Source organism: Danaus plexippus, chromosome 14 (genome assembly GCF_018135715.1).
Source record: "Danaus plexippus chromosome 14, MEX_DaPlex, whole genome shotgun sequence".
NCBI classification, from domain to species: Eukaryota; Metazoa; Arthropoda; class Insecta; order Lepidoptera; family Nymphalidae; genus Danaus; species Danaus plexippus.
Genome location: NC_083546.1, coordinates 7,681,845 through 7,699,454, shown reverse-complemented (window position 1 = coordinate 7,699,454; position 17,610 = coordinate 7,681,845). Strand labels below are relative to the sequence as shown.

Sequence of the window (17,610 nt, the reverse complement as noted above, 5' to 3'; positions counted from 1 at the left end):
TCAAAATAAAGTGAATCACTTCAATGTAGTAAAAGGAGAGTTCGTAAACAAAGTACTTTTTGTATAAAAGATCAAAACTCCCATGCGATTTAAATTTCCTTGGTTAAATTTGAGAGTTCTGATCGATTAAACAAACTCTTCGACTTTTGTACTATCTTTTTATCAAAAATACAATGAAACAAAAAAATTTCTTTCCTTTATTCAAACAAAAAAAGTAAACAAAATAAACTGTATCATAATCTATAATTTTAAACAATCACACCGTTGTTAAATCACATTTGGTTGCTAATCTTTGTATTTGCATATACATTTTTACTCATTTTTTTTTATTGGATCGATTGGAGCATATATTTATCGTGTAGAGAGTTATATCAAAGAAACAAACATATGTATTGGGTAACTTTTTTTTAGATTAATGGTGGCAAACGTGCAGACGACTCCTTCACGGAAGGTAGCCACCGTCAAGGGCGGGAAAAGGGAAAGGGCAATCGGGTCTCTCACTCATCGGACGAAAATCGGAAATTAAATTCTACTTCACGCCAATCTTCTGTGAGAGGGCGGTACTTCCCCGGTCGAGCCAGCCCATGTTTGACCACAGCTGGGCTCTATCATCTCAAAAGATAACTTCAATATTTAGCATTTGTAGTGTCGAGTGAAGAGATATTCCGTAATATTAAGACGCGTAGATTTGGCAAGCTTTTAAAATTATTTATGGCCTTTTTAGTTTCGGTGGATGAAGACTTAAAATATATGCAGGTCTACAATTAATTTTATTGTTATTATGACTTCATCTCTGAATTGATCAATCCTTGAATAACTGTTTGTTTAATTCTTTTGAAAATAGATTACGCATCTCCAAAATAATAAAAATATGATGTAAACTGTAAAACTAATAATGGAGAAAACCATGGCGGGTAAGAATTATCACGAAACAAAAAAAAACGTGATAGATACAAAGAAAAAATGGCCATATTCACATTATGTAGAGCGAATTAAGAAACAAACGAATTGACTGTTATACAAGACCTCGTACAATACGTCCCATCGTTTAAATGGTGACATCACAAAACGTCAGAAAAGACATTTTGGCGGGAATTTTCCTTAAAGTTAAAAAAAAATTGTTTTTATTTAAAATTTATATAAAAGTTATTATTACAAGAAATGAAATATGGCTTTCGTGCTAGTGACTTAGCAAAAACGTATATACATAACTATTAGGAGTTAAATAGTTACACAAACAGCGTGTTTCTTTACCTTCCAGCTTATATTAAGTCTCAAACCATCGTCTTTATGACCCAACAAGTAACAAGAGAGAAATAGGTCTTCAGTGAGCTTTACACTTTTCTTTCTAGATACAATTATTTCAATTTATCATGATCTACTGAGCTTTGAACCTTCCTTATCAGATTTATATTACCTTTAAACAAACACCATTTACAAAATAAATAGAAGATCCACGTGAACTATTTTCATGCTTACATGCACTTGTATCTTTGCTGTTTTACTAAACTGAACTGTATACTTACAAGTTTAAATCGTCACACTATGTACGCAGCGTTAACAAGTTTTGATTCATAAAATTTTCGCGCGTAGTTTATTATAGGTTATTGAATGAGACACGCCTAACTCCTTGTATGTAGTAACATGCAAACATGTACTAAGCGCTTTATACGTAAAATGAGATAGGAACATGGCATTGGAATAAGATTTCGGAATACATATTTAGAGCATTCTTTAAAAGTCATAATGTTTTAACAGCTTCAACAGCATTGACCTCCTGACTTACAATATTATATAACAATAATTGAATTCCATATTTTATAATAAATAATCGTATTTTTTTTAAATAAATTAATTTATTACGTTTTATTATAACAATATTTCTGTTATTTAATTTGTATATTTTTTAACTTATTTATTAAATAAGTAGTATTATCCCGTATCATAATAATTAGTTATACCGTCGAAACTTTTCGAATTTATCTGATTTTTTAAATTTACGATATTATAATTTAAATGTTTAAGTTTATGACCTTAAAAATGAAAGCTTTCTGACTGTAGCTGAAGGTGATTTTAAAAGATAAACCGAGAAATACTTTAAGCTAATTTTATTAATTATAATAACGGAATGTTCTTGATTGATGTTGCCTGCCTGTACAATGCAAGGGTTAACAAAATTATAATACTGAATTGATATAAATCCTAAGTTGCAAATTGACAACCCTAAACCCTAAATATACATTACTGTTTGTTCCGATGGAATTCAATAGCAACTATTTTCATGAAAAATGTTTTAACTTGTGTTACTAAGATTATTATTACATCTCACTATTTAAAATTAATTTCGTTTGATACCAATGTTGCCTCATCTAAAAATCCATGTGACTGTCACCAACTCATTCATGATATTTTATTTAAGGTTTTTTTAAGGCTTCATTCGCACTGGAATCGTGGAATATTTTTACAATGTCAACGATTTTATTTGTTACACGAATTATCTTGAGTGCTGTGTGGATAGTTAATGTTATATTTTGATGTTTTCCAACATCAAATTGTAAAGGGGGAAATAATTATCTATTGTATATGAATGAGCTATAAATTATATAATTTAAATTAAGAAATTTTTGCGATTAATTATAAATAACAATATTAAATCACTGCCAGTGATCACGGTTGGTGTAAAGTAACCGAAACGTCGAAAAAAATTTAAAATGTAATTGTAAATAATATTTTCATTTAAACGTGTCCTCTTGAAAATCTTATTTATCAAATGTAATTAGCAAATAGAAGAAAAACAGTTATTTAGTTATAAGACAACTGACTGTTAAAAGAGAATATCTAAAACAATACAACTTTTTCGTAAATAACTTGTTTATTTCCAATCTTCACTTATCATTAATAATTATATATTAACATGCCCTTAAATAATCACTCTCTTTACGACTCGTCTCCTCCACTATACATCTTAACTCTCCCTATCCCGCTCGTTACTAACTCATCCTTAGTCAATACAACTCCTCTTTGTTTTTGTTTGACACATTCATTGCAATAAGCGAATTTCTCTTCAAGTGACTGAGAATCAAAAGATTTTATTTATTCATTTAAATAATTATCTACAAAAGAATTTGTAGTTTAGACTACATTTGTTTTCCATGTTATAATTTTATTATAATTTCCTTTTGAGCAATTGATTAAATATGTTCTGTAATAACAATGTGAAATGAAAAAGATTTGACGCAATTGCTATAATACTGCCTAATGTTTATTACTGCTAGTGTTATTAGAGTAAGGTGCGGTAATTAAAATAAATTTGTAATAGTTTTGTTATTATTAATTAATGTGTATTCTATTCTATACTATACTTATAACAATGAATTGTTATCTTTACAATTATATATTAGGATTCGAATTTAAAAAACACGCGAAAGTCAAAAATTATTTTTTTTTGCACTCTAATTATATTCGACTAAACTTACCTTAATGTATCTTTGTATATGTAAATAAACTATTTAAATTATTTATTATTTATCTAAACATAATATAGTTGTTTTATTTTACAAATAATATGAATATAGTTGTAACTTTATTATAATTATATTACATTTATTTTTAAGCACGAGTAATTAGAAATGAACATTTACAGTGAAAATGTGTATACGCGTTTTTAACGAGAATGTTCTTAGATTAGATATAATATCATCACATACATACATACATGTATAAAAAATCTTGTGATCGTATACCACGTGGAAATCATTTGTTGGAAAATTACCGAGATTAGAAAGCGTAATTTTCCATATTTTGTTTTTCCACACCTAGTTAAAAACATCTGTGCATGTAGTATAGCTGGACTTTGTGAAAATCAGAGAGTTTTTAATAATAAATCTTCAACATAAAAATATAGAAAAAGGAATATACGAAAAAGTTAATAATAAAATTCAAAACCAAGAGAGTGTTAAATAAAGCCTCGATGGAAAAGGGAAGGGCATTATACCTTTGAAACTTGATTTATGTGTTAATATATTGTCATAACTATCTGTGTCATGCGTAACGCGAGTTTTCGTCGTCACACTAAATACGGAGCGGTGACGGTTTTCCATTCACACGTAATACTATTGAGTTATTTACGTATTTTGTTACATATGAAACGTGCGACTTGGAGTAAGCGTGTTGGAAATTTATTTTTTAATAACAAATAATATTCTCAACTAGCAGGCCCCTTTTCATTACTTCCATTTATCTCGTTTCACTAAGCCCTATTAAGTTCATGTTTAAATTTTATTAACTTTCAATATTTGTCTGAACATATCATGTTTATTTATAACTTTTTGTTTGTGTGAAGTTTTTTTTTTTAATATAAATCTTTTTATTTTTATGTAATTTTAAGACTAGGGAAATAATCATAATACTTACGATTACACCAAAACCATAGTTATAATTTTTTTAACTATGATCTATATTTTAAAATCCTTAAGCTATAATTATATTATATTGCAATCATTTCAGACCTTTTCACTTCATTGTACATTAATCTCAGAAAGAAATTGTAGAATATTCAATTAAATGTAATAAAAAAACATCAAGGTCTCTGGTCTTTGGTGAAATAACTCTCGGATTTCAAATCATCATTTCAGTACAAAATATCATATCACAGCTAAATCTTTATTGTTAGAATAGAGTCTTTGATATACGGTATTCTTTTACTTTCTAGAATTAGTCCAAGGCTACATTGTTTTTTATTGTGTTTGTCCTGACAACCTGGATTTGTTTTGACTTTCCACCATTCAATCGTATAAAACTTACTTCGTATCCTTTAACCTTTGAACTTTAAACTCTGAAGAACCATAACCTGTTGTTGTGATCTTTGAACTGTATAAAAGTTATATGTATGCTAAATATAACCCGTAAAAATTGTTTACTCCGTTATATATAGAAAGATCTTGATCAAAACGTGTAATCACAGACCTAGTGCTCTCTTCGGGTGACGTAGTAACAGCAATACACATTCCAACGAAAAAAAAACAGACCTAGTTTTAATATCTGAATTACAATATATTAACCAGAAACAACAGATAATAGATGATATCAATATTTTAAAAAAATATGACTGAACACAACATTATGTCGACATGTTAAACAAAATGTCGTTTAATCTTAAAATTATTTACACAGGCAACCTATTAAAACGTGAAATGCTCAGAGAGTGTGTCTTTCCAACTTATACCTATTCTCCTCCAACCATTAAGAACTGTCGATAAAAAGAAAATTAAAATGAAACGAATATTTTCGGATTACTAAGAGTTATTCTATGATTTCGGTTACTTTGCAGCAACCGTGATCACAGGAAGGCGAGATGAGAACGCGTAGTAATCCGAAAATATTACTTTCATTTAAATGAATACTCGCGAAACCCTTAGATTTCATTGAAAAGAAAAATTCCTGAACCTTAAGCAACCTGGATCGACACACAAAGAAAAAAAAACTGGTACAAGTTGTGATTTAAATAAAAAAAATTAAATTCATGTATATATCGGCGCAAGCAGCTTCAATGACGGATGCAACATGAAAATAACTGTCATCAATTATTATAACAACTTATTGGTAGTCGTTACTATTGTTAAAAGTAAAACGAAATCAAAGAGAATAGAACTATGTTTGAATTCTGGTATAAATATGACGTCTGGACGCACGACAGCAGACTGCAGAGTTCAGCGAGTGCGGATCATAAAGAATGTGATTATGAAGAACCTTCGAGAAATACAAGAACATTTAGAAGAATTGAAGTTTCATTTTAAAATATCTGGAACGTACTGAAACAAGTGACATTAGTGACGTCAGCGAGGCTGGCGTCCGCTCTTTAAAATAATGAATTTATAATAAATCCGATATATATTTTAAATATTTTTCCTGCATAGATAACATGGTCATTATAATAGAGAATTTTATTTTTTTATCTAAACGATCAATGGTAATGTTAATCCGCTAGGTGATATAGGACTATTATTATTCCAAACACATAACAATGCCTTCCCCTCTTGTCTTATCCTATAGTGTCAATTAGATATTCATTCTATTTCCTTTGCAAAGCAATTTAATTAATAAAAGTGCAAGACGTTTGTTACGTTATATTCAAATAAGCGATGAATGAATTTTTAAATCATGATGAATTTTTATTTTATTTTTTATCTGTCGTATTATTATATTCAGCCTTCACGGACTTTTTATAAGATTTGCTAAATAAGTGATATAGTTGTACACCTAACACCGGTTACCCCCCAAGATATGTGAGCGGTGGCTTATAAGGTGAGGAAAACAGGTCTCAATGTAAAAAAAGTGACGCTTAAATCATTTAATTTTGTGTGAGGCTACTGGTTCTTAACGCACAAGACACAAATATGCCAAGATCGATCCGACAACACAGAGCCATATAGAAAACTTTATTAACAATGTAGGTACGTAATTTTTTTTTTCTCAGACACAAATGATATGGAAAAAATAAAAAATCGATTACAGTATTAATATTTTTATACTCATAAATATATATGGTCTTAAAGTTTTAAAATATAATATAATAATTTACCCGTTACAGTAATTAAGGCCGACACAAAAATATGTTCTTAAATATCTCGTGGGTGTATCGTTAATCGACTCCCTTCCGGGTCACCGTACACATGCCTCAGGAGGTGAGGTATTACCGCTTGAACTATGCTACTAACAACAGACAAACTTTCTTAAGTCTGTGAGCAAATCCATATCTTCCTATATGAAAGTACATTTTTCTAAAAAAAAAACTTAGTAGTGATATAAAAAAAAGGGAAAAAATCACCTTCCAGTTTTTGTAATTTCATATTCGCAATTTCGTGCGGGTTTCAATTATCAAAATATATTTCCTTTATATTAAACAACGCCTGTGCAAATATACGAGCAATCGTTCATTATTACAAAAGGACCTTTTAGATACGATTTTTTTTTTTGTTATAGCTTTATAAAGTTTTAATTTGTCTGTAGCTTTTAGCCCTAATGGCTTTGACGGCGTCACCGGAAGGGACAAAAGAACCATAGACATTTTTTTTTTGGTTAAATTCGTTCCGTTCAGAACAGGCAAAGAGACCCAAGCCAATACAGCCATGTCTATTGTATTTTGTGTAGGATCATAGACAATGATTAAAATTGGTGCTTTGGCGTTTACCATTTTTAAAAAGTTAATAGGTTCTGTAGATTATAATGAATTTAAAAAGTGCATTATATTATATCTGTTGCGTTATGTAAAATGATATTTATATGTTTGATTTAATGTTAAAGACATTAAGCATTATAACACACGGTCTTTTTTCCTGTATCTAATTTACTAAGGCCGCATTACACAAAAACCAACAAGCAAATCTAAAACGTTTAAAATATTATACCTATACTATTAAGATCGGTTTTCAATTATAAAAAAATATGCATCGCTCTCCTTACTCCATAAACATTGCATTTGTTATTTTTCTAGACAAGATAATTACCAAATTTTCGAAGCATACAAATGCGTAGTCGTACAATTATTTTTTTTTATAAAATAACTGTATATGTATAAATAATAATTATTCCTTTGCAATAACGGTGATCAGGGGCAGACTAGATGAAAATGTTATTATTATTATTTTACTCAAATTTATAAACTTTACGTCAAGAAAAACCGCTAGCACGACGTCCCCATAACCCAATGCCTCTTAGGCCAAGTCTGTCAGAGAACTCAGAGCGTCAATGGTTTATTGACTCACTCTGAAACTGAATTGAGTATAAGAGGCTTCGGACCCATTTCTTCGAAGTGTTGGGTGATTCAAACAGAGAGAATCTCATTGAAGAGCTTGCCCATCTTGTGCGTATGGGTTGTCTTTCAGATTCCCTTCTTTCCACAACAGGAACAACCTCCCCGGCTTCCAGGCTTTCGGTCACTTTCCAATACGCAAGCAGAAGTTGAAGAGTTCCCAAAACTTGGCAATAATGTGGACTCACGGGCTATCCAGAGCAGAGCGCAGACTTCTTGCCAGCAGGTCTGAGTTTTCAGCGCCTTCGCTTTTGGTAACTCTAGGAGTCGCACCATAGGTCTCCACCAAGGTTGACGAGATCAATTTACACTATTTCTTAACGACATAATTAACTACTGATAGCTACTCAAACAAAAAAGACTATAATATATGAAATATAATGTAAGGGACATGGGCTTAGTGGCGTTTATTAAATAATTAAAAGTTGACTACAGGTACTAGCTTCTTTCTTATAACTTTTACATACCCTATAATTACAACTTTGAAACGGGAAATCCCTAAGCCTTTGGGGTATAAAATTGCAATATAAAATGTTCACAGAATTCTTTTGAAATGTTATCAATAAAACACCTTAAACATATTTAAACTAGTTGTTTATTCATAAGTCATAACCTTTATTTTTTTTAGAAACCATAATTTTGTTACGATTCCGGAAAGTGAACCGGTATAATTTACAACTATTTTCAGTACCATTTGACAGTCGCGATAAAAGAACAACACTTAGTGCAAACTGTAATGTAATTTTATTACATTTTTTAAATTTAAAGTTATCATTGATTGGTAATTTCGTTAAGATTAACATATGTTTTTAAAGAGTTGGCAGTATTTACATATTTTCTAGTCTGTTTAGTTATATTTACGAAACGGTTATAGTGGTGATAACATAACAAAAATAAAAAAAACATATACAGATAGCAATAATAAGCAAAAAAAAAGCAAAACTATACAAAAATGAGCAGATACACGTTTAGTGGGTTAAGAAAAATTCTGTCAACTAAATCGTAAGTACAATTCAATATATAAAATAAGTATATTAACAACAGTAAAAGTGATTATTAATACATAAAACCCACATATAACATAACTTATCCCAGGTTATCAAATCACATACGTATGTTAAACAACTCAACATCGTCTACCTCAGTAACCAATACAGTGCAATCAACGGTTGATTCTGAAGATGTCAAACGGCATGCAAAACAGGCAGATGAGTGGTGGAATCCCAGTGGAACCATGAAGTTGCTTCACACCTTCAACTTACTTAGGTTAGTACAAATAGGGAACACTCTTTACTATGATCTTAAAGAAATTTTACTATTGGGACAATATTGTTAAAAACTTTCAGTACAGAGTTATTTAATTGCACTAATTAGTCCCCTCTTGGTGATACAAATATCAACATTTGCTTATATTTCAGAGTGCCTTTTATACGAGATGGTCTTGTACCACCTTCTACAGAGAGGAAACTGGCGCCGCTTTCAAATAAAAGTATTTTAGATGTAGGCTGCGGGGGAGGCATCCTTACAGAGGTTTGATAAATTAAGTCTACATTACCAGACAGACAGTAATCAACATTACTGATTAAAGTAAAGCAATGCTTAAAACTTTTTTAAACTTAAGTACTTTATAAAATTCTATTACTATAATCAAATATAAATTTTTAGCAGAATCATTATTGTATGTCTCATAAATATGTTTAAAGGCATTAGCAAGAATTGGAGCGAACATGACCGGAATTGATGCAAGTAGAGAGCTTGTGGATGTAGCAAAACAACATAGCGTAGCTAATCCCAAGCTATTAAACCACCGACCAACATATTATTGTACAACAATTGAGGTATCATGTAAAGAAATCTTACATTACTGTGTATATATATGGTAAAGTATAAAAAAAAGTCAAATCAAGTCTTAATACATTGTCAACAGGAACACTCGGAAAAGTTTTGCAATCATTATGATGCAGTTGTAGCTTCGGAGATCATAGAGCATGTTACAGATAAGGAATTGTTTGTTAAGTCCTGCATTAAGACATTGAAGCCAGGCGGAAAGATATTTATAACGACTCCATCCAGGACGAGACTCGCTCAAATATTTATTATATACTTATCGGAGTATGTATGCGGCATTGTGCCCAAAGGGACGCATGAATATGAAAAATTTATGACTCCCAATGAGCTGACATTTTTATTGGAAAGAAGTTAGTTTTTTTTTTAATTTTTATAATGGTTATAATATTAATTAAAATAGGTTTTATATATTTTATGATATTTATATGAAAACAAAGTTCGATATAATAAGTTAGGATGTTAAGGAAATGTCTTTAATTTAATATTAGATAATTATCATGACACATATATATATGTATATATACATATATATATATATATATGTCAAAATATGTTATAAATAAGAGAAATATAACCACAGACAATATGATATTTGTGTTTTAGATAACTGTCATGTGGAATTGATCCATGGCATTGTATTCAATGTTTTGACCAACAAATGGTCGTTCATCAGTTCTACGGACATGATCTTCGCCATTCAGGCTGTGAAATATGAAGCGGGAAAATAGAAATTATATGAAAATTAATTTAAGGAATACATCCCTCAAGTCTGAAACGAAGTTGTCTTGAAGAAAAGTATCTTATAACCCATTCACTACAAGAAATTGTCAAATTATATCTACTTCTGTTGAAATATTAAAAGTATTTGATTTTCTTACTGTTTCAATGTATTTTACTAATCTATTTGTAATTCTATTTTTGTAAACTGTATGGTGAATATAAAGGTTTTATTTAATGTTGAAGATTTAAAAAACTTTCAATCTCAATTAATTATGAAAATTAAATCTTAAGGAATAGCATTCATTGGTTTATTTAAAATATTTAAATATGTTTATTTAAATAATTAAAATAATATGTTTACTGAGATAATTAAATATGTAAGTCTATAGAATAGAAAAATTCTTTAGAAAAAAAACAAATAGTTTCCTTTTTATATATACTAGTTTTTGCCCGCGACTTGGCGTTGATTTCGGCATTAGTGATACATGTGTAGCTGACCGGACGAACTATTCCGCCCTAGAGGCCATAAATAACCAGATATCTGGAATTTATTAAGTTTTTTCTTTTTTGATCGAACAGAATTAAATATCCCATGTCCGTCTCCTGGTTCTAAGCTACCTCCCCGCCAATTTCCAACCATATCCCTGCAGCTGTTCTTGAGTTATACATAGTCCAACTAACATAACTTTCTTTCTATATGAATGCTCATTAACATATTGGAGGTTAGTAAATTGAAAAAACTCTTTATAAATATGTTAAAAATTCTGTGATCCCAAAAAATATTACTTTGCAATAAACATATACTATGCACATTGAGTCTGTACTGTAAAATGAAAGTCCAACGAAACAAGATAAATGTTGTAAATAATGTAATTTTCTTCAAACGACTTGTTATAACGATTGGAGTTGTATTTATTTATAGTATATATCCTAGACACAAAGATAAAATGTTTGCTATTAACATTTCATTATATTTTACTTGGACTACAGTTCTCTTAGCATATTTTGATTTTAATACCATAAAAGTTGAAAGTCAGGGAAACCGGAGAGGACAGCACTGCATTTATTGCAGACCTTTTTTATGCTATGGCTTCATTCGCACTGAAATTGTGGAATATTCTGTCAATGTTGACGTTTCTATTTGCTGGTACCACAAACGTTAGCTTCAATGCCAATGGGTATTTTAATTGCCACCTTCACCGTGATGAATTTGAACGAACGTCAGAGACTTTAGTATCGCTACAGATTTTATAAGGTAAAATGGATAAAAATACATATTTTTTAGGTTAAAAAATATAGTTAATTTAAAATTGGAATCGTTTTGATCTAAGTTACGTTCAAGATTATAGTTTGTTTATTAACACGGTCTTTAGAATTCATTATTGATGACGTCATCGAAAAATAATAATATTTGATAATGTATTTGTAAAATTACCTACACATCAAGGACAAATCATAAACAAATCTCCAGAGTATTACCGTCTCTTTGGTGTCATAATTTTTACATTTTACTATCTTTTTTAGCATGCAAGTGACAGGAATTAGTACAATTGTACCAAGCAAAAAAATAATAAAATATTGTATTTAATATTTATTGCTTTTCTTTCTTATTGTGAAAAGTAATTCCTGGGTGTTTGTTCTGCACACGTTTCAACACTCAACTCGCTATGCTATTTACGTGACGACATTTTCTTCACCTTTTTTTTTCTTTACGCTATTACAGACAGTACATCTGAGAATCTTATTTAAAGTGCAAATATACTCATTTTTATTCAAGGATGCTTAATATGATTTGTAGTTAATATAAAATTTTTGGAAAAAGAATTTATAATAGGTCTTATATAAGAGCTGATTATCTGAATTTGTCGCAGTTCTAAATATACTAAACGTTTGAAAATTGCAAATATGTGATTTATGTTATGTTTAAGCATATTCAATAATATCGCAGAATAACTAAACGAACATAAGGACATGTCAGTGATGCGGGTGCGGGTGGATAACTGTAGTTCAATCTACGGGTCCCTATACAGGTTCCAGAGTGGTAACACCGAAATCAACCGTCTTTTTGGACATGTCCAGGAGGCTATAGATTTTGTACTCCAGCGGTATCCTAGCGCGGAGGTAGTGATTCTAGGCCACTGTAACGCCCACCATTGCGAATAGTTAGGATCACGTACCACAGACTATGTTGGAAAGGCCGCAAATAACTTTGCTCTAGCTTATGGTTTAACTCAACTAGCCAAAGAACACACTCGGATCCCTAATGTTGAGGACCATAACTTCTCTTTGTTGGACCCTCTACACTACACTACCCTCTGCACTACAAATCAGCAAGCTGGGATGGATTGCGAGAATATTACGCATCCTACCCCTGGAGGCAGCCCTGATTCGATAAGTCCTACACAGGGGCGTTACGCTTGAAACAGTTAATATACCGATCATGGGCTACGGCGTTATCTGCGAATGACCCAAAGGCCTCCTAATTTAAAAAAGGTTATAATGCTGCTTCCAGGTCTTACAAAAAGGGGATTGCCAGATCAAAAGCCTTACAAGGCAATTTCTGTACGCCCTCTGTACCCGCTTTGCACAATCCTGACGAGTCGCTGGCTCATTCCACTAAAGAGAAAGCTGACCTTCTGCGCACTCTTTTTTGCGTCGAATTCGACCCTTGACATTAAGGGAAAAGCACCGCCTACCACCCTCCGGTGCCCAGAAACTATGCGCAATGTGCGTTTTACCTAGACGGGACGCTTACAGTACTGCGTGCGGCCATACAGTTCGTCGCCGTCAAGAAATCCAGCTATTCAGATGGTGTCCCAGATGTTGTGCTTAAGATGTGTGCTCCTGAATTGACTTCGGTTTATGCTATAGCACACATTCTTTTACACTTATGTGACAGCACAAATCCGTCCAATTACAGGCCTATTGCGATTACATCTCTACTCTCAAAGGTGATGGATCGAATCATTAATACGCAACTTTTGAGTCATATAGAAGATAACCAGCTTATTAGTGGCCGTTAATATGGTTGTCGCCGCAGGGGAAGCGCTGGGGATCTTCTATTAAACCTCGCGTATCGATGGGCTGAAGCCATTGAGAGTTAAATGGGGAGGCCATGGCGGTCAGCCTTGATATCGCAAAGGCCTTTGACCGGGTCTGGCATCGCGCACTTATATCGAATCTATCATGATACGGACTACCCGAGAAATTATGCAATTGGGTAGCCAGCTTCCTTCATGGGCGGAGCATACAAGTCGTTGACGGTTTATGCTCGGAACCCATGCCTGTCAATGCTCTCGTGCCCCAAGGCTCAGTACTGTCACCAACACTGTTCATTCTGCTTATCAACGACATGCTGTGAACCAGCACCATGCAGATGACGGGACTGGTGACGCTTACTACTTTGGCCGAGCTAATATTCCTCGTGAACAAACAGAAAAAAGCAGAAAGAAACTTGAGTCTGAAATTGAGACCCCCCTGGCATAGGTTACCGAATGGGGTGAGCTGAATTTAGTTCGTTTTAATCCCAAGAAGACACAAGCTTGCGCGTTTGTCACTAACATTTCATCCACATCACTTAGATGCATTTCATATTTTCCATGCACGTGCAGGATGTGCAATGATCTTCTGCCCGAGGTTTTTCTAGAGAGCTATAATATGGGGTCTTTCAAACATCCAGTGTTCAGGTGGGTCCTTCACAAATAAGGTCGGCACCGCATCTACAAAACCTCTTACGTTGCAAATGTCCATTGGGTGACGGCAATTACTTACCATCAAGTAGACCGTCAGCTCGTTTGCCCCTTTGGGACATAAAAAAGTAACTATGAAATCTTGGATTTCTTAGACTAAATTGAAAATATTTTCACGTTCTTATTGGAAGCTATTTTTTTGCATCTCCTTGCTTTGTTCAATTGTCCCTTTCACAATAATCATCTGATGTCCTCCAGATAGCGTTATAATTAATTAAATGTTTCACAGTAAATATAGGATTAGAAGGCATCGATTACTTGGAATATCCAAATAATGAGAAAATATCTCCTTACATACAATAAAAATAACATTTATATATAAATATAAATAATGTCAATAAATAATTAATTAACAAATTCCGCAGTTATACGGTAAAAAACGTGACAAAGAAATAAATTACAGAATATGCTAACATCGGAATAATCAACGATTTTATTTGTATAAAGATGTTTCAATCCTCACGCAATAAGCATTGAGAATTTAACTTAAAATCTGTTTTATTGTCACTGTAATATTAAATATAATATAAACGCGTCACTGAAGCGTAACGGTCGGTGTGTAGGTTAATGAGTCTGACTTCTACTAAGGATTTCGGGGTTATATCATAAAACGACCACAGTGCCGTGACGAGTCTCCTCGATCCCACACACTGCAGACTGTCTCAAAAATTAAACAAAATTACAGTTTCAATTCCGCCCCCCATTGACTAAATCATAAAGAATAATAAAATTAAATTTAGTGTTTTACAAATTAAATAATATTTAGTGGCTGTCAATTCGCACAACCATGACGAACGGTTCAATGTCATTTAACCAATCAACTGTTGATCCTGAAGATGTTAAAAGACATTCAAAACTAGCCGAGAGCTGGTGGGATCTCAACGGGCCCATGAAGCTACTTCACGCATATAACTCAGTAAGGCAAGTACACAATGAGTAGTGAGTACATAATGCACAATCTACCCATAAACCAGCTAATTCTATTTCTACCTCGTTAAATTCTCACTTACATACTTTCACGCAGACAATGTCTTAGATTTATATTATTGAATTCATGATGTTTAATTTATAAAGATGTCTTTTATTAAAAGTAAAAAATCGACAGGCCCTTACTAACAAAACTTTCGAGCCAATGGGGCCGTTAGCCGATAGCCGTACTTATCTTATTCTCAATACGTGTACATAACTTCAAACTGATGTTACAGATAATATATGTGTACAAAAACCTGTGTTGTATGTTTGTTTGTGTATGTCTTTTTCTTCAGAGTGCCTTTTATACGAGATGGTCTTGTACCACCTTCTACAGAGAGGACACTGGCGCCACTTACAAATAAAAGTATTTTAGATGTAGGCTGCGGGGGAGGCATACTTACAGAGGTTCGATACTCCATTTCCATAGTAAATACGGGATTATTTGATATAATAATATATTATTTCATAATGATCAAAAATACATACTTAACAAACGGCAGTGACAATATGTAATTATATATATTATATTATTTTGTTATATAACACCTATCAGTTGTTATTTTGATCAACACATTTCTTTGAATTACTCGATTTGATTAAATTATGTAAGTATGAAAAAAGAATACATATATTTTTATTATTGTAATGTCGACGATTTCTATCTGTTTTCGATATATATCTAAGTTGATATAAAAAAAGATCTTCTTAAAAGATTCTTTCTTTTTAATGTTCCATTAGGTCATTTAAGTATGTATTACATTGTCTTTATTCAATACTAGAGTTATAATTTATATGCAGGCATTAGCTGAATTGGGTGCGAACATGACTGGCATCGATGCCAGTGAAGAATTGGTAGAAGTAGCCAAAGAACACACATATAATAATCCTAGCATTATAAGTAATAACCCCACTTACTATTTCACGACTGTAGAGGTAAGTTTGAATTATTTTTCTCATAACTTCCTATTAAAATCCTCATCGTACAACAATGTACAATTATTAATTATTTAAATCTATTATCAACAGCAACACTCTGAACAGTTCCGCAATCATTACGACGCAGTTGTTGCTTCGGAGATCATAGAGCATGTCACGGATAAGGAATTGTTTGTTAAGTCCTGCATCAAGACATTGAAGCCGGGAGGAATAATCTTTATAACAACACCTTCTAAGACAAGATTCACACAAATATTTAGCATATTTTTCGCTGAAAATATACTAGGGATGATACCCAAAGGAACACATCAGTACGATAAATTAATGACGCCAGAGCAACTTAAATTATTGTTGAACCAAAGTAAGTTTTACTTTATTTATCATTTTAATTAAAATCATTTACAAGCTTAAAGATACAATATTTACATGAAGTGTTCTGTAATCTAAGAAATGTTTTTTTAAGAGTATTATTTTGTTGTGGCAACTTAATCTTGCTAATACATGTTACTGAATATTTATGACAACACCATTAGAATAATGTTGAGTATATACAGAAATCATCATCATCATCAGCTTATCGTGGCTGAGCAAAGTTCTCACGTAGCGAAGGTTAGAGCACAAATCACCACGCTTGCTCAAGGCGGATTGGCGATATCAACCTTATGATTTGTAATTATAAGACCAGGTTTCCTCGCGATGTTTTCCTTCACTGCCCTTCAGTGGTGTCTAAATACTCTTAGAAAGTACATATGACTCGGAAAGGATCACATTGGTCCTTGCCAGGTTTCGAACCCGCGCCCTCACGTATGAGAGGCGGGCCTCTAACCTCCAGGCCACCACGACTTTTTATATACAGAAATACACATGACGTTTAAAATAATCCTTATTCCAGATAATTGCCCTGTGGAGGTGACTCGCGGTATAACATTTAACCCTCTGACCAGCAGGTTCTCTTTGACCGATTCAACACGAATGACCTTCGCCGTAAAAGCTGTGAAAAATGCTAATTAAGTATTGTTTCACTTGTTTATGATAAAAAAATATATATTACTGTGGAATAATCTGTCAGACTTTTATAAGAACACATTTAAATTAAACTATATTTCACACCCGACTCGCGTTTTTATTTTATTTTTTTATTATTGAAAAACGAGATGAAAGTGTCGCTTCGAAAAATACAGTTTTACTTAAATACGATTGTCTTCTTATATTTTTAATAAAAGAACTATGTGTTTAATATTAATTTAATTTACTATAATATTAAATGCTAAGTTTTGTTACGATGTATGGATGTTTAAATTTCTTTTATGCAAAAACTATTTAACAATTTATGAAGCTTCCCAGTAATACAGCTAAGACGTGGGATATATTTTATCGTTGAATTCCATGTAGGTTGTAGATGTAGTGCTCGGTTATGTATTACTACATTTCATGAAGTCTCGACTACGACTATAAATGTCGCTGCCGGTTCTAACATTTCTATCTGAAACTTATAACGAACTTCACTCGAACGAAGTCATCTTCAAAAACTAGTTAGTAAAGTAATTAAAAAACTATTATTTTTATGTAAGTTAT

At 32.1% G+C, this 17,610-nt stretch overlaps 2 protein-coding genes across 2 annotated transcripts; both read left to right on the top strand.

The window, feature by feature from the left end:
* The first annotated feature begins 8,475 nt into the window (after window positions 1–8,475).
* On the top strand, window positions 8,476–10,540 carry LOC116769655 (ubiquinone biosynthesis O-methyltransferase, mitochondrial-like). Its single transcript, XM_032660801.2, has 6 exons — window positions 8,476–8,812; window positions 8,906–9,076; window positions 9,229–9,340; window positions 9,514–9,648; window positions 9,738–10,008; window positions 10,262–10,540. The coding sequence occupies exons 1-6, from the start codon at window positions 8,763–8,765 to the stop codon at window positions 10,384–10,386; spliced, it is 864 nt and encodes a 287-aa protein (XP_032516692.2). The 5' UTR covers window positions 8,476–8,762; the 3' UTR covers window positions 10,387–10,540.
* A 726-nt stretch (window positions 10,541–11,266) lies between these two features.
* On the top strand, window positions 11,267–17,149 carry LOC116769656 (ubiquinone biosynthesis O-methyltransferase, mitochondrial-like). The gene is made up of 6 exons (XM_061522658.1): window positions 11,267–11,633; window positions 14,894–15,048; window positions 15,393–15,504; window positions 15,898–16,032; window positions 16,126–16,396; window positions 16,928–17,149. The coding sequence occupies exons 2-6, from the start codon at window positions 14,915–14,917 to the stop codon at window positions 17,044–17,046; spliced, it is 771 nt and encodes a 256-aa protein (XP_061378642.1). The 5' UTR covers window positions 11,267–11,633; window positions 14,894–14,914; the 3' UTR covers window positions 17,047–17,149.
* The last annotated feature ends 461 nt before the right edge of the window (window positions 17,150–17,610 follow it).